The 24,360-nt window shown below is 32.0% G+C and overlaps 3 protein-coding genes across 4 annotated transcripts; 1 reads left to right on the forward strand and 2 right to left on the reverse strand.

Annotated features, from left to right (window-relative positions):
* Positions 1-5,603: 5,603 nt before the first annotated feature.
* On the reverse strand, positions 5,604-17,132 carry LOC119683753 (dehydrogenase/reductase SDR family member on chromosome X-like). 2 transcript variants are annotated; one of them, XM_038097593.1, is made up of 6 exons: positions 16,973-17,132; positions 8,824-9,047; positions 8,644-8,751; positions 7,033-7,206; positions 6,207-6,414; positions 5,604-6,147 (listed from the first exon to the last, which is right to left on the reverse strand). In XM_038097593.1, exons 2-6 carry the CDS (start codon positions 8,999-9,001, stop codon positions 5,763-5,765), a joined length of 1,053 nt encoding a protein of 350 aa, XP_037953521.1. In that variant the 5' UTR covers positions 9,002-9,047; positions 16,973-17,132; the 3' UTR covers positions 5,604-5,762. The 2 variants fall into 2 exon arrangements, with proteins under 2 accessions (XP_037953521.1, XP_037953520.1); XM_038097592.1 differs by lacking the exon at positions 16,973-17,132 and adding an exon at positions 16,484-16,936.
* A 493-nt stretch (positions 17,133-17,625) lies between these two features.
* On the forward strand, positions 17,626-21,763 carry LOC119685530 (acetylcholine receptor subunit beta-type unc-29). Its single transcript, XM_038099833.1, has 9 exons — positions 17,626-18,117; positions 18,210-18,341; positions 18,405-18,557; positions 18,673-18,860; positions 18,924-19,030; positions 19,087-19,532; positions 19,609-19,749; positions 19,807-19,973; positions 21,641-21,763. Exons 1-9 carry the CDS (start codon positions 17,814-17,816, stop codon positions 21,755-21,757), a joined length of 1,755 nt encoding a protein of 584 aa, XP_037955761.1. The 5' UTR covers positions 17,626-17,813; the 3' UTR covers positions 21,758-21,763.
* A 303-nt stretch (positions 21,764-22,066) lies between these two features.
* LOC119683817 (cuticle protein 16.5) lies at positions 22,067-23,791 on the reverse strand. The gene is made up of 3 exons (XM_038097682.1): positions 23,273-23,791; positions 22,946-23,195; positions 22,067-22,703 (listed from the first exon to the last, which is right to left on the reverse strand). Exons 1-3 carry the CDS (start codon positions 23,282-23,284, stop codon positions 22,273-22,275), a joined length of 693 nt encoding a protein of 230 aa, XP_037953610.1. The 5' UTR covers positions 23,285-23,791; the 3' UTR covers positions 22,067-22,272.
* Positions 23,792-24,360: the final 569 nt, after the last annotated feature.

Here is a 24,360-nt window from a genome sequence, read left to right on the forward strand (position 1 = left end):
ATTTATGTTCACACACCAAAACATTCGCCTCTTAACCCCGCAATGTTGGGACGTGCTGTTTTCAACACCGACGATGAATTTACAATTCAGATTTGCGTGTTAACAAGATATCATTTATCGCGATGTATATGGATTTAAATTATATCCGTAACCATCTGCAAACCAACTCACTGAAACGTCGGCTCTGCGTGTAGCAACAACAACAACAACAACACAGCAAAAGCATTTTAAACCTGGGCTGCGAAGAAGCCGCACACTTCAATGGACTTCAATGGACTTGGAAGAGTTAAACAAATTAAAATTTAAAATTAAATTAAAAACTAAACAAGTTTGCACAAATTCTTTAATTTATTAACTTTGTTTAAATGCAAATAAATGCCGTCTCTGACTGATTCTTGAGTTAACATGTTAACATGTCCAACAGACGCGATGAGCTCACTTGAGTAGGTGGAGCTGTTAGCTGCATTCTTGCAACTGCTCCAGTAAATTTGCAAAACGAAGTCAAATTTAATTTATTATCTTGGCTAGCGTTGGAGGTGAATAAATCTCATCCCATAGAAGCGTGTGTCTTGTAGATAAACACCGATTCAGCGGCAAGAACTGGAGCGGAAAATTGCAGAACTTTATTGCCTTTTATGTTTATTTTAAATTGTCTAACTTATTGGGAAATAAAAGAGATATCTTAACCGGAGTGCGAACAACATATGTGATGCGCAACTGAGAGAGTTGCTGCGATTTGTGCAAATTGCTGGATTGCTTGGGTCATTAAAATTAAACGACAGAATTTGCGAAATTGAAAGCTATGCACACATGCCTTTTGAAATATTCCAAATTTTTTGTCTAACATACCTCAGTTAACGTTCACTTACGTGGGTTAATTGCTGCTCTAATTCTTTCTATTGAAGCCCTTCAAATAAGTCATTTTTAAAAATTCACAAATTGCCTTATAATATGAGCATATATGTTAAAAATAGCACGAAATACTTTCAAATTCATGGCCAGCGTCTATTTTTGCTCCATATTCCTTCCAATCGACCAACTAAGCGAGCCCCGATCGATCGTTCGACCACATTTGCAAATTGCTTGACCCCACGCAATTCACAAATTTCATGCACGTATTATGACAGCCACTGTAGACACTTGTGGCCGGCCACTCTTGCCTTTTGTTCGGACTCGCGGCTGTAAACCCATTTTGGAAATAATTCGTAATTCGTAAATTATCTGAATTACAAAAGCGTCGCTTATTGTGCGCGGATTTGCGAAGTAATTGTAAAATATCTAACAAAGAGTATGAATTTTTAATGAAGTCTTTATGCGTATTAACAACGCATAATCGGTTAAGACATTGCCGCAACTGATTCAAATGCGATCTCATCATCGTGGAGGTGGAGTGGCCATTGGCTATTAAAATATCAATAAACGATTTTAAATTAATTTCTTCTATTATTATAATAAGTATTATTTATATTGTTTTTTCTATTATTGTTTTAATTATGGTCCACTGGATGCAATATCAAAATATCACAATTAAACTATTTCGATGTTAAAGTAGAGCGGTACAATCGGTCATGCGAAACATCGTTCAATTTTTAAACAATGAAATTTAACTTTTCGTGCAATATTATTTATTCTAGGATAATATGATAATGTGGAGTTATTACAGCTAAGATTGCATATCAAGATTCTTAGATTAATGGGAAAATATAACTATATACTTGTTATGATAACAATTAGTTTTTGATTCATTTCAAAAATAGCTAGCCGTATATATTTAAGTTAATAATTATTAACTCAATTGAAACAACATGAATACTTTTAGTGAGTTCTTTCTGCAGAACTTTTTAAGAAAAGATGGAAAGATTCAACGATATGTAAGCATCTGTATGCAGTTTGACCACGTTCCACTAAAGGGAAATCTAACTCTCTCATTTAGATGCCCCCTGAGAGAATTGCCCCTGATATCAGTAGTATGGTTGGCTTACTTACATATTCTTTTAGAATAAGTAACCATGCTATTACATTGAACACGGCGTTGACTTAATATCGTAGGATCTCCTTCTTTGAGGATCTTGATCAACTTCAAAACTTCTCACTAAACAGCATTTTAAGCTTCGCCAAAGGTTCCAATTGAAAACTTAGTTTAACTCTGAATTTTTCCATAATACTACAGTACAATGGGCCAATAGGTCTAAGTGGATCCCTATTGGATCGCCGGTATAACCTAACCTAACCTTAAGTGGTTAACCCAAATTAATTTTATTCAGATTCAATTAAGCTGGCATATTTATATACATCAATATCAACAGCAGCCAAAGTGGCAGTAAACTGTACTTTCAGAAAAAGTATTTGTAGAAAATCTTTATAGTGAAACACTATCAATGATAAAATCATAAGCAAAATGAAATTACAGATGAATACTGAATAGAAAGACAAATGAATAATAGCCTGAAATAGTATCAGTTATGTTATATATTATTGGATAATGTAAAAATATAAGAATAATTACTGTTGAAATAATATATCCTTATAAAGTCTTTATAAGATTTTAGAAGAGGCACTGTAGGAAATAGATTCATTATATGTTATTATAATAAGACATAAAAATAATAGTTCGAAAACAAAATTCATAAATAATACGTATTTGTGTGCGAACATGAAGATCTGGACAAAGCCTAGTTAGTGTAGACACCGACGTATATCAAGTTTACAAATCAAAAAGAGATGGTATATATCATCCTTATATGCATTTAACTCATACATAGTACAACAGGTTTAAGCAGCATATAGGTCAAATATTCTTTGTTCAAATCATTATAAAAGATTTGATAGACAAAACAAATACAACAAAGAAAGAAGAACAAAGTAAATAGAACGCCCACTTCAAGGCATTGAAGACTTAATTAATTTATGCAAAGTGCGGAGGGTAAATCATTGTTAATTTTTATGGTAAACCTGGCCGTAGGGCAGCGAAGGCTCGCGTTTAAAATTGATTACATTTAAGTTGAGTAGAGTAGAGTTTCGATTTCAAAGCAATTTTTTGCCCGATTTTATTTGAAAGGCAACGATTTTTGATTTTTGATTTTTGACTTTTGTAATTTATTATCACTCTCCTATAATTCGGACTGGTCCAAATGCGTACTTTTCGGGTTATATTGTTTATGCTGTATAAACGCGTCACTCGATCAATGTCGAATTCGCAGACATAAAATGAAAGAAAAAGTGTTAACATATTTTGCACCGCCGGAAATTTTGCGGAGTCATCGGGTACAGTCTTAAATATTGATATCGTTTCAGTGGGATGACATGACATACCGGCTCAAGTGTAAGCTATGTTGGCAGGTGAAAGGCTTTACTGGTAATTATCGATGTCTGCAAACTAAAGCAGTGCTCTTTGTTACGAATAAAATTGACAGTAAAAGTTTTTAAAGTCGCACTTTTGACATAAAAGACATTAAAACAATTAAACTCTTGTTAGGTAAGTAATTTCTTTTTATGTCAATATTTTATTATAAAATATTTGGAGTTTTCATTGAAGAAGTAATTAATTTTATAACACTCCTTTCAGTCATCATACTCGTATACATGATAATTATAATTATAAGAATCATAATCCAAAAATGTTTTTATCTATAACTTCGGTGGCTATTTAAAGAAAATTTTAAACCATATTACATTGCCTTTACACGTAAAATTCATGAAGTAAAGCAAGTTGAATCTAATAGAGGTCATAGACAGGTATATATACCACCAGCTTTCAAATGGTGCCCGCCGTTTGTGATACTCATGAACGAATGTGTGGCTTCAATGCGCCTTGGACAAAAATACTTCCTCGTCCGATCAACAGTTAAGTTCATAGATCATGCTAAGGGGTTAAACTAATATATTTCACACTGACAATTCGAAATCCCCACTGGCACTAGATCTGGCTGGTATCATGGGGTAAGAAAGCAAGTATTCTTTTTTCCATAGAATTATAACAACAGGAGTTGTAAGAGGAGAATGGAGCTTAATCACTAGTGACCCCAGCAAAAGCTCATCAGACAGGACGTAGCCCTAAATGATACTACAGTTTTAACCTTTTCCATGAAATCTCTTAGTTCTGTCCATTAAGAGTGGTCAAAAGAACTCATCTCCAAAATAAAAAAAATTTCATGCATCTGTAAAAGTTAACTTGGGCTGTTGGCAATTTGGCTGTCCATACAACTTACTCACTTATGGTGGGATGTTGGGACAGCGCACCGTTGAACAAGTGGCCTCACTACTTGGGTCCTTTTTCGTCCTTCTATTCTCGGATGTCGTTATTGAGTTAAAGCTGGAGTGGCTTTCGTTCGCATAACTACATCTCTTGTTAATGCAAGCAGCTCATTTACCTTGAGGTTGCCTGCCAAGTCATCACCAACCCAATGGTGTCCCAAGACAGTCTTCCTCCTACTTGCCAGTGCTGGATATTGGCACAATATATGCACCGCTGTCTCCTTTTCTTCTAGATATAGTCTGAAAGTGTCTTCCTCAGCAAGAGTTATCTTTTTGAGGTGATACTTGAAGTTGACATGTCCAGTAATTAGTGAGGTCAGCCAGCTTAGGGTGACCTCACTAATTACTGACTCACGGTTTCGAGTCCATACAACTTACTCCCATAACTAATTAATTCAATTAATTCTTACCTCAAGCTGACCCAATAAAAAATTTTGAATTTAGTACTTTTCTATTTAACTAACTTCTTCCTGTCCGACACGCTACCATTTACCAATTAACAACAACACTTCATCATTAAAAAGTATTTTATCCACATCACATGTCATCATTAATGTTGTTAAAAAAGCTTACATATTTGCACACCAACTAAAATTTTATTACCAGATATTGCTGCCTCGATGTACGTACATCGTTTAGCAGTTAATAAAAGTCTATTAAATAGTTAAAGTGAATGATGTGGACCACCCACGGACTCGTCTGAGGGAGTCTTTAATATTATTGACATATTAATAATTGCGTACATAATTTTTACGTTGTTGTAATATTTGACGAAGCCTCTTCGCTTGGAGTTTGAGAGCTGAGGCACCTGCTGTGCGTTTAAATGGTTTATTCAAAGCAGCTGGAGATGAGTTGCTTCCGTTGATTCCGCGCATAGCACAATCCGTATTTAAACATTAAACATTAAAAAATTGTTTTTATTTTAATTTTCCTAAACAATTTTTGCAAACTATATGAAGAAAATATTTCAACAACGACCATGAAATTAAATTACAAAAATTAATTGCCTTCATGACCTCTGGTCTTCAACGGTCCAAAGTACTGACGTAAGAATTTCAAATTTTTGGTAAAATATTTACTTTTATTTTTAAATTAATTTAAATAAATTAATTACAAAACTAAGCTGACTAACATAACTAAATAATTTGTTATATTTAAAGTGACTTAAAACTTAAAAAATAAAAATAATTTAATAAAAGGTTAAAAATTCTCAATACAAAAATATTATATCATTATTTTATGTAATTCAATATAAAACATAGAAATCAAATATTAATTTAAGATTTAAAATTAAAATTATATATATAATTTTAGGATAAAATTGTAAAAAATGTATTATAAATTTTTAAATTGTGTTTTCAAATTCATAACTGTGCCTAATTGAAAACTTGCGCTCTTTATAAAATTGTCCCTTAAATCATTCCTAAGCCTTCATATACATCCTTTAACTCTTCCAGTCGCTCTTCTCATTTCTCTTGTCATTTTTTCCACACTCAAGTATTCCTCAATTACTGCTTCTCATTTAATTTCAGCAGTTCGCAAGTATAATTGAAGAACTTTTCACACTTCTCAGCATTCTTAGCTGCAGGATGCATGGGTCCTTTTACGCAGTTGCTGAAATAAATACCGCCTTGACCTTCAATTTCCGGCGCTATAGCTGCATAAACAACTGTACGTGAGCCGCGTTCAGGTGTCTTGAAGCAGAGCTTTTTGAAGAATGGCACTGAAGTTGTGGCGGAATGCTCGAATAGATCAGTATCAACTATGCCAGGATGCACAACATTAACTTGTACATATGCGCCTTCTTTGTCCAATAAGTTTTGTAAGTGGCGTGTGGCTAAGATTTGAGCCAATTTCGATTGACTATATGCAGTGGCAGGATAGTAGTATTTTCTATAAGATAGTTTACGAATATATTTAATAGTTAAACAATGAAAGATTTAAAAACTTACTCTCCGTTTATATCATTGTAGTTAATACGACCAATCAAATTCACACAAGAAGATACATTGACGACACGTGCTCTCTGTGATGCGGTCCCTGCAGCTTTCAGTTGTGGCAATAGTAAATGCGTCAGCAAGAAGTGACCCAAGTAATTTATAGCCAAATGAGACTCAAATCCATCGGATGTGAGTTTAAAAGGAGCAAACATAATGCCAGCTACGTAAAAGAAAAATTATTATTATTAATAAATTAAAAAGTAATAATTAAATTAAAAAGAAATTAATAAGTGGCTGGCAATCAGATATTCTAGAAAAAATTGGAAAGGTTTAGTGAATTAAAAATCTTAATGTATTTAAATAAGAATATATAAGAATCTAATAAAATAAAATGTTATTCCTAACGAAAAGGATATAACTATAAATCAAAAATGTTGAAAAGTCTGATTGACACCAATTAAGTGTTTGGTTCGGTTTATAATCAATGCATGTAGTTATATATAAAATATATATTATATATTGTGTTATATGATAAATTTAAATATTATTATTTTTATAAATTTAAATATTATATATAATAATTAAAAATACAATACATTACGTTTATATCACTTCTCACACTTTTGAAATTTATTTAAAATCATATATGAAGGAAGAAACTATTTTTTAAATAAAATGTTTCGAACATTAACCAATTCTGTTTTTGTTATACATTTTATATTTATATTAAAAAATATTTAAATAAAAAAAATTAATAAATAATTAGTGTGTGTGTGACATATTTATTTATTAATATTTGGTCTATAATTTTCTTATTACTTCGCTTGATTATAATTACCATTATTTATTAATATGTCCACTTTTGGATAGTCTTTTTGTATTTTTGCGGCGAATTGTCTTACTGATTTCAATTCGCCAACATCCAATTGTTCACAAATCAATTTGCCTTTGGTGGTTTTGAGATCAACTATTTTACTAACGGCAGCTTCAGCGCTTTGTGGATCGCGTACACCTGCAGAAAAGAGTATAATTTATTATGTTAGGTTAAAATAGCTATAATTTTATGCCGAGATGTATGCAAAGGAATTTGATCGATATTTAAATAGAAGAACAAAATAAGATAGTTAAATATATGAAAAGTAAAACGAGAGTAGAAGTTTTAAATAAATAATTAACAAATCAAAATTAAAATAATATTTACAAGGCGACATATAATATATCTCTAATGAAATTTCAAAAATCAGTAGGAGAGAACACAGAACCGTAAGCTACTAGATACAATGCGTCAAAAAAATCACTTCACGAACATAATTCCACCAAACTAGAAGTCATCTTTTTAACTAGTAATTTAAAAGTTTAAAGAGTGTGGGTTCCTGAACCAAATTCACCATTCACTTCACCTAAACCAATCTATTAAAAAATTTAATAGGGTTTTCGATATCACAAGAAAACAAGAGAAGGACGCCTAGATAGTGTTCCTTCCTTCTGTTAGCATATGCTGCAAAGATCTTATTAGAACTCCTAGTTTCTATGTGTTTCTCTTTATCTATTAGGTACTGTAGTATCACAACGGAAGTGGGCTTAAAGGTTAAAGAAATCAAACCTAATCTATCTACTGGATGTGCACGGTTACAAGGCAGATAATATTCGATTCTACCCGTTAGTTTGTTTTAAAGTTCTAAATGTGGTTATAGATGACTAGATTTATATAGCAATACATGTATTTTTATGAAAATATTATACCTTCTTTTTGTTTTTGGTTGGCTTTTGAACAACAAATATGATTAATATATCTCAATTCACGTTCTTATTGCAAAAGTAAGCTCTTGTTAAAGATTTATAAGCAATAACAAGCTAGCAAGCATTAACTGTTCCATATAACTAAAGAGAACGCGATTTAATGTAATATTTCTTATTTTTTCTGAAATTCAATAATAATTACTTCAAATAATATTTCGCCAATTGCATTCAAAATAAAAAAATTATTACTGACTGCTCTTAACTCAAAAATAAAACGAAAGTCAGAACGTGTGAATTTACTTGACTTATTTGCTTTTTTATGACATGTATTTTTTAAAAACATTTAAGAAAATGCTAAAAAAAATCCCACTTTTGCTAAAATTTATCAAAGTAATTTTTTTTATTTATTTATTTCGACAACTTATTATTCTGAACTCGTTTTCTTATGGAATCAACAATTGCATGAACTACACTGTGGTGACAATAAATCGGTTTATCTGACTTGAATCAAATTCACTGAATAAAATGCTTTCCTATCACGTATTTAGTAGATATAAAAATCACTCAACACTCCTTCGTATTCCTACGATTCTTAATATCGAAACTTGCATCAGGGCACAATTCCAAATAATTACAGTTCATATAAAATGCCAAGCTAACACATAAATTTCAGCTTCAATCGTAATCGTAATCGTAATCGTGTACTTACCCATAATCACGGTAATATCACAAGCTAAAAGTTTCTCGACAATTCTAAGACCAATGCCCCGATTACCACCAGTGATAATAGCAACACGTCCAGGTTGTTTGTAGAGCTCTAAACATTGAATTTGAATGCGATTAATATACTTTTATCTATTTAAAAAAATAAAACACAAAATACACTAACCGACTCTGTCGTTGCTTTCGTTGGAGAAGTCATGTATGAGACCAGTCATGCCAATAAATTGATATCGAAACTCTGTCTTCCATTCATACCAAGATTTTGGCATATCCTTTGTAGTTTTGGAGAAGTAGAAACCGGCTATTATGACGACCAATACAAGCAATAAAATAATTCCAATCATTTTGAGGTAGAGTTGGTTTACTTGGCTTGCAGTTTATTGATTTCAACTAGAATGGAAAATAATTTGCATTTTAGAATCGCATTATAAATATTTTTGACTTATAAAAACCAAAGATAGTTTCGCTTCACATTATAGTTATCTATTAATAATTCAGTGGTGCACTAATGGTAACGCCTAACATCTTACTGAGACCTTAGAAAACCTTAGAAGATCTTAAAAAATGAAATGAAAAAAGGAATATCACTCCATTAGAAGCTCCATTAGAAAACTATGCATTTAAGGCCGATAGCTTCTAAATATTGGGAAGGCATTTTTATATAGATGCCTACAAAAGAAAGTATGTAGACTGCTTTTATGATGATGCCTTAAGACATAAATCCCGCATAGAAGAAAAAAATTAAAAGCTTGTGTAGCATTTTTGGGCATCTGATAAGAATATCGATTAATTTGAAGTTTGTAGTAATTTACAACTACCTCTTAGTAGAAAAACTATAATACAGCAAGTAAATTTGTTAACAAAAATTTCACATGAAATTCACAAAACTTCAGAAAAATGTGCTTCGTCAGTTGGTTAAGGAGCGCTGACTCTGAGCTTCAAATTTGGCAGGGCACGCTTTCAATTCCTGGTATTTGCAGTCTTAAAAAATTATTTACGAATAATTATTTCCAAGACCATTGATGATGGGTATTTGGCAATACTCGTAACAGCTGTAGAGTCAGTCAAAAATTCAATTAATTGAAATAATATGAAATGAATTTTTGTTGTTGCAGTTCACTACTATTTGAAACCTCTCTATTAAATAACAAAGATTCTATTAAAGTAAAAATAGTCAATACTGTCATATTGTCGTTAAAATAAGAATGGATTTCAATATATATAAAAAATAAATTATGTTTGTGTATACTTTCAAACCGTGTATTATATCAGGTGGTATTAATATTTTACGGATTACTTGTCCAGATGTTATGGTATTAAAAGTGATTGCTCCTCTACAAACAGTCATCAATATTGACTACGTAATAGTGTTTACTTATCCACTCCGAGTTATACCAAATTCAACAGTAGGTTATAAAACCTACTTTTATTCTTTTACGTGAAAATGTCTATAAATGTATTAATATATCTACTTTATTAAGATGTAGTTTAGTATGTACTGTATATTGACTCATTTAGAGTAGATATTTCGCAAAGAGACTACAGGTTATATAAACCATGTTGTTATTCGATTAGTTACCTATAGAGAGGTCAACAACTGACACGTAATTACTTAAACAAACTTAACATTTGCTGTTTGAGGTTGGCTAATGGAATAAACGATCAGTTTCTTATTTGGACATCCTCTTTGGTATACTAATATAAAATTATACTACATACTCTTAGTTTAATTTGTTACAGATAAGTCAATTATATAAGTATGATTCATTTTTTTTTTTAGTCTTTGTTTTTGATACTATTTGCAGGCAGTCTTAATCATTGCTGTATCTTCCTTTGTAGCAAACTTAAACATTCATTTATGTACTCGTACTTATTAAAAACAAATAATCATATTTTTAGCACTTAAAATCAGATATTATGACCATTTCCAATTTTATTTATGTTTAACTATCAAGCAATTATATTTTAAGAGCAGTAAATGCACCTTCCTGTTTTTCATTCGACTGCTTTTCAATTTAGTTTCTTGAGATGCAGTCCCCAGTCTCGACAGAGTACGAAGATAATATTGTCTTGCTTAATTTTGTTACTGTAATAACTTTTAATTCTTCTGTGTTCATTATAAGACTAAATGTTTTCCCTATATGAGGCAACGAATTAATTGTGTATACTCTTTACACAAAAGTTTACGGCCTTTCATATAACCTAAGCCAAGCCGAGCTAAGCCAAATGTGGACTCATTTTATGGCACTTTCTGACACAGTTTAGTTGCCAATTAACACTTTAACACCTTTTTAACTATTCTTAAATATAAGAAGGCTTCAAAATGTGGCATTCGGAGGTTGTCTTTAACGATTGTAGCACCAAATATGTAAATTGTTTGACCTCAGTAAGTCACATTTCAATAAAAATTCTATTTCAAATTATGTTTTAACAAGGCAACCCGTAGTATAATATTAAAGTTAATGACAAAAAAGTGCTAATTTACAGCACAAACAGGCGACGATTGAAGTAGCAGAGAATCAATGAAGAGACTCATCTGGTTGCTATGCAGCGAAACTCATATACACTCTGCTTAGTGTGATTTCATTCCATAAATTTTGTTATGTATATATTAATGTCATTCTTGTATTTTCAAGAAAGAAGCTTATGAACTGAATACTGATACTTGAAAGCGAGTTAAAAGTAGAATGCAAGAACTTTTCCTTAGGAATTTGACTGAACATTCCACATAGCTTCCTTTGCTCTAAGAGTGGCTAGTTTGTCGGCATAAATCAATGACTTAATATAGCTCGATAAAAAGTAATCAAGTGGCATTAAATCGGACGACCGAGGGGGCCGGTTAATAGGCTCACTTCTGAAAATAAAGTTTTCACCAAATTGATTTAGCAATAAATCGATTGTTAAGCGCGCTGCAAGTTACGTCGTCTTATTAGAACTAAATGTTGTCGATGTTTAACTAATTTATTTTTGGAAACAAAAATTCACGGCAGTTCCTTCCTCATTTCGCAAGAAAAATAACCAGCGATGCCGCCAGCGGGTAAACCACATCAAACAGTCTATTTTAGTAGATGTGATGGTGATTCATTAACGGCTTGACTAAGCCATTTAACCAGAAATGAGCTACATCACTAAACACAATTCTTCGAAGAACTGCTCTATTAGGTTTTCGAACAAATTTATTTTTTTCAAAGTAAGTTTCCACAATTTGGAAGCGTTGTTCTAGCGTATAACGATTCATGATGAATTGTCAAATCTTACTGAACAAAAATGGCATTATCAGGTTGACATTATCAACTATCAAACAATAATTATCGATATCGATAGTTTTTATTTAGCTAAAAAAACACTCGTTATATAAACGTGACAGGAAATTGATTAAATTCTGATCTAAATAAGACTGATCGTAAACGCCGATGATAAATTCTGATCACACTCATAGCAGGAAAATCAGACGAGAGCCTGTTGAGAACCTCATTTATACTAGACAACACTGGTATTGGTTCAGTTATAACAAGTAGTGACGTATTATTGATATGATGTAGGGAATGGACATATGTAACGTGGAGAGATGGTTGTACAGATCGTGGTGTCATTGTAATATCTATCTGCGAAGCGCACAATAAGGAATAAGAATAACTTCTGAACTAGTTCATAATAATTTACTATAATCAAATTTAGTTTATTGTATAGGAGAAATTAAGTACAGTTAAGATATTATAATAAATAAAGGCGACAAAATTATAAAGTTTTAAGGATTGTTTTAAACAGTCTTGCAATTATTCTAGTACAAGTTAAATATGCTGACATTTATCTCATATATTTATTTTAACCATTTATCTTAGAAACTGAAACTACCGCTTCAACTGATGTACCGCATTTAAGAATTTGCCAATTGTTTGTAATTTTTAATATTTTAAGTTCACATTAAATATTAGCAAGTATACATTTTATTTTTGTAAAATTAACTAATAGACTCACGTGAACGCTTAAAGTCGAAATAATAAATATTTCATTTCAGAGTGTTGACTAATATTTTAGAAGAAATAAATTTTTAGGAAAATAAACAACGTTAATGCCTTGGCAAATATGTGCCAAGTTGAAAATGCAATTTTTGCAAATTTCGAAACAAATGCTTTTTTAATTAAAAACAAAATATTTACTGCAAATATCGGAACCACTACAATGACCTAATTGAAAGAGTGCAATTCTTCAAAATTAGCAGAGTTTTAAGGTCTTACCAAAAAAAAAATTATTTATTTATTTCGGAATTGAAAATGAACACTTAAAGCTTAAGCCCTTTCACTTAGTGAACCTTAAGTTATAATTCCACTTTGAAGCGATGGGAAGAGGCTGAGGCTGAGGCTGAAATTGAGGAAGAGAGAACCCAGTATTCATTAAACAGAAAGTTAAAAATATTTTTAAAGCAAAACTTCATTAATTTTTATTGTGTTCTAAGCAAATCGTAATTTTTCTGGTAATATTAAAATAATTTATTTAAGATTTTGTTTTGAAATACTTGGTCCATTACCTTGTCTATATAGCCTATTACATCGACAATCATGTGCCGGTAGAATTTTGAAGTGAAGTTATTCATTCCTTTTTATCTTTTTTAAAGTACATACTTTTATCAATTATTATCAGAAGGCATCGAGATCTAATAAAAATACTTTGAAATGCATTACAACGCCCGAGAAGAATTGTCGACTGCCATAATTATAAATATTCCGCCATGTTATTGCAGTCATCAAAGGCAATCTGTAGTAAACATTTCATCGCGAATTATGTGATGGAATTTATTTTTCCTCTATGCCCTTATGGAAACTAAAGGTAGAGACCTCGGAATTCATCTAAATAAAGGCAGGCAGATATGTGGGAAGTCACCCAACCAAACCTTCACGGATTCTTTTTATAAAAAAAAGACAAATACGATCATTACTGGAGTATTGGAAAAAAACATCCACGAGACGACTATTAAATAAATGCCAATCATGATTTTAAAATTCTAAAACAATAGATTTGTAAATAATAATATTATTATGGGTAATTAATTTAACAATTTCGTCTTACGTAAAGTTTATGATTCTTAGTTTTACAATTTTATTGTCATTAACATCGAAACAATCTATTAAAGAAATTATTGGAGATTGTGTACAGAAATGAATGAAGTTGCCTAACAATAACATTAGTAAAAAATGTCCAACTCGCTCTATAAAAATTTCTGCCAATCATCAAGCACAGATTTTAAATATAAAATATTTTAAAGATAATAAGCAATGCAAGCGTAAGAACGAAATATCTGTAATTCCTAGAAGTTGCATTACAGTGACTCTGCGGATTTCCACCTTTCGATTCATCTGCTTTTAGGTTTTATTAATCAATAATTGCAACTGAATACGAAGAAAGCATCTTGAAATAATTATGTGACTCTAAGATAGGAAAACTATTGAATAAATACTTAAGTTAAAAAATTGGATTAAATTTAATCTAAAGAAAGTTTTTTTTCCATAGAAGAAAAATGCTTCAAATCGATTTGATTTTTGTAGAAAATTATAGCTCGACGTCTAAAGAAGTTGTTAAAAATGGTCGAAGTGTTTAAAATGCAAATCAATTTAACAATAAATCGAAGATAGCTTAAATAGGAAAAGATGATAAAACACAAGAGAAGAGACTGTGTTAAAACGGGTATCGCCCACAATAACAAAGGGACGGAGCTCGAGCCTGGAAGACCCCGAAAGACAGTAAGAAAGCCTTCTTCATAGTGCCACAAAATATTGAGTTTCCAAATTTTTTAGGGAAAAACGTGATTTCGGCTAAAAGAGCGTTACACATTAACATTTTCCAATAAAGCGGCATTGAGAGGAGAAAGGTGTACTACCAAATTCAAATAACCACACACAAGAACGTTTCTACCAAGCGGAGGCAATGCTTTCTGGCTTAGAATATAAAAGCCCGATGGCAGAGTCGAAATTAAACAAACAGAAACCAAAATAGTTGTGTGAGTCTTCGTATAGAAAAGCGGTATGGCAAGTCACTTAATGTATGCGTGAATATAATTAGTCGTAATCATGCGTGAATAAATTAGAAATAAAAGATCTGGCGCTTGGATTGCGTGTGGAACAGTAAACTTAACTGTAGATACGAAAAAAGTTGAGTTGTCAGTAAATGCATTTTTAATATTGCAGTATCTTTTGTTAGAAAGCTTTACAACCAATACTCCAAACGAACTTCTGAAATATTCAAAATATTTTCAATTTTTTAAATATCGTGTGTTTTTCATAAAGAGTAATCACGTATCTATTATACGAACATCTTATATATATTAGTAGATTAGTAGAATTTAATCTCATATAGCTATAAACAGCAACTTAAACATAGAACTTTATTTTTATGTTTCACCCAACACTCCTCAGTATTGATTTACTTGTAGAGTCTGCATAGAGTTTTAACAGCTATCAAGAGCTATGCCTAAAAGTCTCATAGACTAAAGCGAATAAGTTAAAACGATTAGTAAACCTAACAATATTCCTTTAAATAGAGTTTCAAACCTTATTCATTGAAGAGGAAAAGATGGAAAAACAGTACTAGTTTCGTAATAATAGAGGGTAAGAGTACATGAGATGTTTTTATACTTCACTCAGTAGTTTAGAAAACTACTGAGATAGTTTCGCGTTCCTTAATCCCATTTTTGTAAAAACTGCGTTCACTTAAGAAACAAATATTCAATCTGAATTTAGAGCTATTTAGACTGAGAAATCTGTCACTTTAATTGTTAACTTAACTAAGCTTTTTGGTCCACCTAATGTTTTTGGAAGTCGTCAATAAAGTTATAACGTTTTTATGTTCTGCACATCCTATAGAAATGCTTTGTGTTATGAATGCAGATCTTAGTTTAGTTTGAAAGCTAACCAATGCACACTTAAGTTCGGTTTAATATTGACATGGCATAGATATGTTAAAATTTTAATTATTACTTTAGTGGTCAATATTGAACACTTAAGTACCACTTAACCTAACTGGGAATTAGTAACTAATATGCAGAAAAGTTTTCCTTTGCTTATACTAGCTAACTCAGTTATGTTTGGAATTTCTACAGTTTCGAACCAGTTTGGTGCTCAATTTAGAGGGATTTTGTAACTACCAACCACAATATATCGTCTATCAAAGCATTCTGTATCACCGATTCTAATGATAATGGTAAAACAGAATTAGATTTCTATGGAACGATTAAAAGCAGTTATAGTAATTGCTGACACACTCTTGATATAATGTCTCAGAGGAGATATATTGAAAATAATCCGTAAATTTAATAACTTAGTATATGTATATATATAGTAATCATCAGCATTCATTTATGTTAATAATATTTATTAAAAACTTAATTATAATTAAGAATATTAATTGTGAGTATTAATGTTTAAAGTTCAATGTGTTTTCATTATCAAACGGAACACAGTTTAAGCGTTCACACTATTTATAATTCCGCCTTATCATTCTTTTGAGATTACTCACTCGTTCACAAGCAAGTAAGAAACCTAACACACCTTTAAAAGTTACGTAGCGCTTCATTAAAGAAAGACTTCAAGAAAAAAGTCGTCGGCGTTGCAGGTAACCAAAATTATTTGAGGGCAACGCGCTTGCGTTTTTTGTCAATGCAAGAAACCGAAAACTTTCTTTTTTCTTTTTCCTATGCTGCTGCCAACAAATTCGAACTTCTTTATTTGGTGGCTCTTGGTTTCTTTGTGTCAGTGAATTACTGATCTCAAATAAATAATTTGTTTAAATAATTATAAAATCGTTTCTTTCATTTTTTTTTTTTTTTTATTTACCTTTGTAATTGTATAATTGTGTTTATAGGAAATAATTGCACTAAATGAATGTAACAAACACTTGGTTGGCGGGATTTATTTATCACAAAAATTCTACTCTAATGAAAACTCTGATAAGATACGCTCCACCGCCACAAACCACAACCGTTCAAATTGGAATACAAAAATTGACTAAAAACTACGCTGTTGGAATGGCTTGGAATCGTGTTTTGCCGCTATTGTTTGGTTAATTATCAGCAGTTCTCGTTGTTGTTGTTGTTTTTGTTAGTGCTGTTGCTTTTGTTTACGTAGTTTTTGTTAGTGTTTTTGTTTTTTACTGCTTGACTTGGACTTGATGTTTCATATCACATTTTTTATATTAGTGGTCTTTTCGCTTGTGATTTAATATAAAATTTCATATCAAATAATTATGAATCTATTTTAAAAAACATTTAGTTCATACTTAATAGGAGATTTTACTGTTTCCTATTATTATGTTTTCACACGTACCACATTTTATATTTTAGTTTGCTTGCACCATTTCGCATTTGTGTAAACATATGAAATTCACTAAACTATAAACTATTCCTATCAAAATGCAAATTAATTAACGTGTTTTAAAAAACATTGTTTTTACTCAGCTACACTCAATCATAACAAATGCCCCTTTGTAGAATTTATTTGACAGCCGGTTACAGCAATTTCGAAATTCGAACAAAAGTCGAAGTGTCAAAATGGCATTACCAACAGGAAGATTCGAATCAAAAATTATAAAATTAAAAAGAATTTAGCATATTAATATTATTTACAATTTCTCTTACTAATTAAAACCATATTCGTTGAATTCGTATTATATTTAAAGCGTTAGTCGAGATGTAGTATATTTGCAAAAGCAATCCATTTATTTAGTATAAATATATATATTAGTATAAATAATTTATTCCATTACCAAAATAATTTTAATGCATGTATGTGGTTGTTGTCCATGCTAATATTTTATCCCGCCAACTTCGAAGTTTAATTATTGATGTTTTAATTTTAATTTATAAAATATGTGAAAAATAAATAAATATTTATTCAAATAAGAAATAAAATGAAATTATAAACACAAACTCAACTACAATGCGAGAAAATTTGTGAAATTTTTCTGCCCACATGTTTTTATTTCTTATCGATATACTGAGCTAAGCGGGACTTAATCAGAAAGTCTGCAGCATTTCGTATGTTTGCGATAAAGATGTGTATAGTATTTTAAGTCGAATTTGTAGCGAAATCGTGACTTCATTCAGTTATTTGCTGAATGCCGTCGTGAATAGTTCGTGGAAATTATATATGTACAAAATATTAGAAAATGAATTTAGTGCTGGACTTGTTGATAAGAGTTTGCCTAGTATTGAGCTTGAATTTGGTAACCTTAAGTTCTGCCAGCAAGTATAATATATCATTTGCAAAACTGGAATCTTGTACAGAATACGATATTATACGCACTGGATATGTGTACAAGGATTTCTTCCTGGTGCATAACTTAAACAACAACGACATCGAGACACATGAACGCTTGCATCTAATGTTTTATGTCCTGACGCCAAAGGATGCACATATATTGCTATCAGTTACAGAACACCCCAGAGAAATGGATAGAGTCTATGAAATCGGTAAGATTCACGTTTTACTGAAATCAAGCCTAAAAGCAAGCCCGTAAAAAAATTATGTATTACTAATCCAATTTCTTATCGCATTCCATTAGTCATTGGTGCTGGCGGCAATACATTCTCCACCATTCGTACCAGCATAGGGAAGCGCCGTGTTGCAACTAACCAAGACACACAAATTTTATCAACGCTTGATCCGACTCCCATTGAAATTATACAAACAATAGGTATGTGAATAATAGTGCATGTATACTTATATATATAATATTTTTATTTATGTTGCTTTGTAGAAGGTGATTTGCTTGTTTATATACCCGGTTTCAAGGATAAGCCGCTGCTTAATTTCACTGATAGTTCCCCGCTGAAGATTAATTACGTTAGTTTGGCCTCGTTCGGTAGCGGTACGATGGCAAAATGGTTCTTTGATTGCAAACTGGATAAAGGTGAGGTTAAAACTAGCTCCTATATATTTCAGATCTGCTCGTAACAATTATTGCAAGTAACTCTGATAAGAATTTGATTAATAAAATGAACGTTTTGTTTCCTACCGGATGACAGGTAATTTAATAGAACAGGAAGTGCGTTTAATGTCGCCAAGGGTGCGTTTGCTGAAGGAAATTGAACAGAACAGCATTAATGAAACTATACCAGATGAACTGGAAACAGTAAACTTCGCTTTTCAGATATTGGCTGTTTCATATCAGCAGGATAAATCCATTCTGCAGACACGTATGAATATAATATTGGTAAGTTCTATACGTTATCGGTAATATATGGTAGTAATATACCAAAAAAATTATATGATTAAGTATTGGGAGGATAGTAAATTAGTTTGGGATCCTAACGATTACGAGAACATCGATGCTATAGTAAGTTCTGAAGTTAAGATATGGAAGCCAAATGTTATAGTATTGAAGTAAGTAAAAAAACATCTTCCCTTACTGATAACACCTAATCTATTATATCCCTTAGTAACGCTAAATTACAACAATTTGCATCTGCATTAAATGTGGAACTGAGAATACATTCAAATGGCAGTGTGGTCATGTTCGCACATAACTTGGAAATGAAAACATGGTGCACTAATCAAGAGAAAAATTGGCCAAGTGAGACTCTGACATGTGACCTTCTAATGGGCATAAATGAACCGATGGCCATTGGTTATAAGCAATTGGAGTTATTGTATGATAATCACGAGCCATTCACTAACGACCCTTTTAATGTGATCTCTGAATGGCACTTCCATCAAATCGCTGTTTCTCGAATGATTATAGATGTTAATGACACCAGCATTGGTAGTATTGCTCGTTTTACTAAGGATGGCATTATGCAAACTCTCGAAGGTGATATCTCTATCGAGCTGACAATCGCAAGAAATGGTTCCTTTTATCGAAAAGTGTTTTTGATGCCTTTCTTGAGTAAGCCCTTAATACTACTGATATTAATTGATATATATTTTATGGAAATATACTTTATTTTCTTTCTACTGCACAGCTTGCAATACACTGCTCATACTGTCTTTCTTCTTGCGTGGCTATCGCCGTGGCGGACTTATTCTACTCTGTTTTCTAATTTCGGCTCTGGGCTTAATGTTCATGACGAAACATGCTCCACAATTTTATGTACCAAATTTAAGTAATATTTTCTTCATGTTTTTTATTCATTAATTAGTTATTATTATTTGTTTGGCAGTGGTGGCCTACCAGCATTTGATGAGCATTACTACATTTTGTTATATATTACACATTGTCATTATTTGGTTCGACTTATACCCACCTAAAAGAGAACCGTGGGATTGGGTGATATTTCTCATAAACTCAACACCATTGAGAGTGTCTCTTTGTATGCGCTTTGCGGATGTAAGTTTTTTGATTTTATATTTAATTTTTTTATTTATTTTAAAAATGAATTAGTTAATCTTAAATAATAAAAATATATATTAAATCCAAATAATGGATATCATAGGTAAAATATTATATGGTAGTGTTATTCTTAAAATTTTAAAAACTGTTAAAAAATGATGATAAGAAATTCCTAAAAAAATTAAGACGTCAGATTTAAAAGTAATTACGGGAGACATTATTCATTCTAAAGAATTATTGGAGGAAGCACTCTTTTATATTGATGAAATATACTAAGAAAGGTGCATATATAGTGTTAAGTTCATAGAATGTATGTATGTTGATCCTTTTTTCGAGTCAGCACAATGGGCACTTTTACTCTTTGATAGCTGGGGGTACTACAGGGTCCCACCCATTTCATTGACTAATTTATGTATTGCCTAGTGTGAGAATTATCTCTTTTCAATCGTCTATCTATGCAAATCGACCACCGCACACAATTAAACATCTTTACCTCTTAAGATCCTAAAATTTATTTAGAACAGAGTCTAAATCGTTATTCTATGTTTTTTCGCCTTTACTTTCTATCTTATATGCCTTCGGAATCATTGTTAAATATGAGATTCGTTCATTTTCTCTGTATTCTCTATTCTCTTTGAAATATATTTGTACCTCTTATTAACAAATTTTTAGATTGTTAATAAAAATATTTTTAATTAAGTCTTATTATTCTTCTTTATCTCCTTTATTGACACTACTTCTAAAGTATACTATAGAGCAGTGTTTCCTAATCCATAAAGTACGGCTGATCGAAAGCATTTTCAATGTATTTTCCAAAGACCAGTACAGGCACATTTTAGTAAAAAATGATATAGTTAAAGATAAAAATAGTATATATTATGGAAAGGTGGTGTTATTTGCTAGTTGAGAAACTCTCGTCTAGAGTTTTCTTCAAATACTCCTTCAGTATGTACAATTTATCGCAACTGTAACTTGCGTTTACTCATCTCAAATCAATCCAATATTTCATCAAACCAAGGCTCGGAATTTTGTTCATTGTCAGCAGTTGACAGTCTCTTGTCTAGAGTTTCTTTTAAATACTCCTTTAGTCGTCTCAAGTTATCACAACTGTATCTTAGTTTTAAGTCAGTTTTTTTCGTCATATCAGGAGAGCTTGGAATCTCTCATAATTATTTTTTCGTATTTTCGAGTCACAATTTAATCATCATTGATAGTACTATACAAACTAGTAGGCCGACCATATCGTGTGATTTGATTCTTTAAAACTTTTTTAGGTTTCGAAGGCAATGCAATAAAACCAGAACGTTATCACATTTAAGTGCTATTGTAAAATCTTTTCTTATTCACACGATCCACTCTTTATTACTCTAATTTTTGGTAAATCCAAACGGTCGACTTTTTTTACTAGACTGCCGTTTAAAAACGATACTAATATTATTGTCATTATGTATAGATTTATCATACATTAATTGTAAATGAATGATTCTTCGTTGAATAGTAAGACTCTTTTAATAGTAGTAGTTGACTCTTAAGAGCCATTTGAGACTAGGGTCCCGACCTGACTTACCTATTCGTATACCTTAAAATTTGATTGTATTATTAGAATATGTAATGATACTTATGTACTGATATCATAAATCTTCTATATATGATTTTTATTTCAGGCCAACGACTTCATCAGTGCCCAGCAAACACCTTGGCACAGCATTGCCAAGATCCTGAATATGTTCTTTTTTATTATTATGAATGTGTATATAGTACTGCTTGTAATTTTAATTTAAAGTATAATAAAGTAGAATAAAAGGTTTTGATTTTATGAAAAAAGTTCAACTATTTTTTATTTATTTTCGCCTAATTATAATTTTCGCAGACTCTTAAGATCACCAGAATAATCCAATGAGTTCACTTTTGGACCTGATCAAACCCAAATGTCTTCGTACTCAGCTCGATGAGCTTTGAACTCTTCTCCTTGCCATACAACAAATGAAATTAGTTAAAATTAAAGCGTTAATACATTTTTAATTATTAATAATTATTAAATTATTTTTTTTAATGTTTTTATAAATTCGTTTTCTTTGCAATGCGCGGCTGTTGTTGCTGTTATTTTTACTCCTTCGTTGTTCTGAGGTTCACGTTGATGCTCCATTATTTTTATTTGTTTTTTCAAATATTTTAGAAATACTAAATGTTAACATAAGAATATTAAAATGACTCTGGCATATTGTAGAAATGACGTTTATCCTTATTATCCTTCGGCCGATTATCCTTCGTCGTTATGTGAGTGATTATGAGAAAATTAATGCAACAGATGACCGTAGCCATGGCCATAACCTCCATAACCTCCATAACCTCCATAACCTCCATAACCACCATAACCACCATAACCCCCGTAGCCGCCATAGCTGGAAAAGCCACCATAACTACCGAGTGAAACTGCAGGTGCGGCGTATTTGACGATCGATGGTGCAGCGGCTACTGTGTATGTAGGTGCAGCGGCGGCGTATTTGACTACAGTCGGTGCGGCGGCATAAGAAATGGCGGGAGCTGCAGCTGCATAGGATATAGCAGGGGCAGCAGCGGCATATGATATAGCAGGAGCTGCGGCTGCATATTTTACAACAGGTGCAGCAGAATATGAGATGGCGGGAGCAGCAGCGGCATATGATATAGCAGGAGCAGCGGCTGCATATTTTACGACAGGTGCAGCGGAATATGAAATGGCGGGAGCTGCAGCTGCGTATGATATAGCAGGAGCGGCGGCGGCATATTTAACGACAGCTGGAGCTGAGTGTGTGACCTGGAAGTAGAATGTACAGTTGTTAAGTGGGTGTATTAGGAACTCTTACAAGAGTAGGCGGTGATTACACACAAATGGGAAAAATACATTTATGTTATTCTTTATACTTTATTCTACTTTATTTATTTCATATATTTTTTGAATAAACTTCGATAGGTGCGACTCACCTGACTAAATGATGAATAACTCGTAGCTGCTGGAGCGGCGATTGCTTTTACAGCAACAGGAGCAGAAACAGCTACAGGGGCTGCTACTGCAACAGGCGCAGCAGCAATTGATTTGACAATAGTTGGTGCTGCAGCTACGGCAACGGGGCCTGCATGTGCATAGCCAACAGCTGGTGCGGCATATGAGAGATCATGTCCATAATCAAGTAAACCGCCTGGGGCGGCAGCTGATGCAGCAATTAAGCCGAGAAGAATCTGAAAAGGATAACAGAATGAGTCTTTATTGCTTAAATCCATATTCTAATAAGTTTTTAGAATATCTGAATGTTTACCAGAAACTTCATATTTGTACGAAAATAGTTAGTAGCTAAGATCGAAGCGGTGGTTAATGCGTAAACGAAATCTCGAACTTTTCACTAAGCAATATGTAATGAAACTGCATTGCAATTCAAAAACTTGAGATACTTTTATACTTCGATTCAGTTTAGTGCAACAAAATATTATATGTAAGTAATGAAAATTAGAAGAAAAAATGCACATAGAAAATAGATAAACGCACAATCAAGCAAAAAGATCACAGAATCGTTTTAAGCGTTCAACCATTGGCCTGTAGGCCTGTAGTTACTGAGGCACGCACTCTTGGCTTCAGCTAAGAAGCCACATATTAGTTGGACAGACAAAAGATGCATTAACTGTGACTGGCCAAGAGCAGTTGTAACGTATTTCGTCGCTACACCGGAATCGCCATAATTGTTTCTCTTACGCATTTCAATGAAAAATGAAAAATGAAAAATACTTGTAACATGAAATATCTGCGCTGAAGTAAAATGTGAAATATCCCAAAGAAACTATCTGAAGCAAATGTGTAGATACATTACATGCCCATAAATCAAAATTCATTCTAAAATTTAAAGCATAAAAATTTGGTCAAAATCGTCCACTTGGTTTGAGTAATAGGATTTCTTCACTAAATTCGCAGTCATTTATATTTATCTATTCCAAGTCGATTTTATGATTATATCTGAATTTATGAATAACGTCGAGTCGATTTTGGATTCCCTTCCAATAATAGATTAAATGCTCACTATCGTCTTATGCACTCTTCGGATATACTAATATATCTCAAAAAATTAAGAACTTATCAAGTTGTCAGAAAAGAGAAACTACGAGTGGATTTAGAGACAGTGAAACATAGTGAGAATGAAAGAACGGGGTAGATAGAGTGAGATAAAGAATATGTGTAATAGAGCAATTTGAATAGAGAGTGAGACAAGAAGAGGGTCAGATAGAGAAGGAGTGAGAAATATCTCACTCAATATCTCAAAATAGAAAATGATGAGATATAGAGAAAAAGAGAGAGTGGGAGAAAGTGATATATAAAGAAAGTAAGATATAAAGAGAGTGAAATATAGAGAGAGTA

This window comes from Teleopsis dalmanni, chromosome 2 (assembly GCF_002237135.1).
Source record: "Teleopsis dalmanni isolate 2A chromosome 2, ASM223713v2, whole genome shotgun sequence".
NCBI classification, from domain to species: Eukaryota; Metazoa; Arthropoda; class Insecta; order Diptera; family Diopsidae; genus Teleopsis; species Teleopsis dalmanni.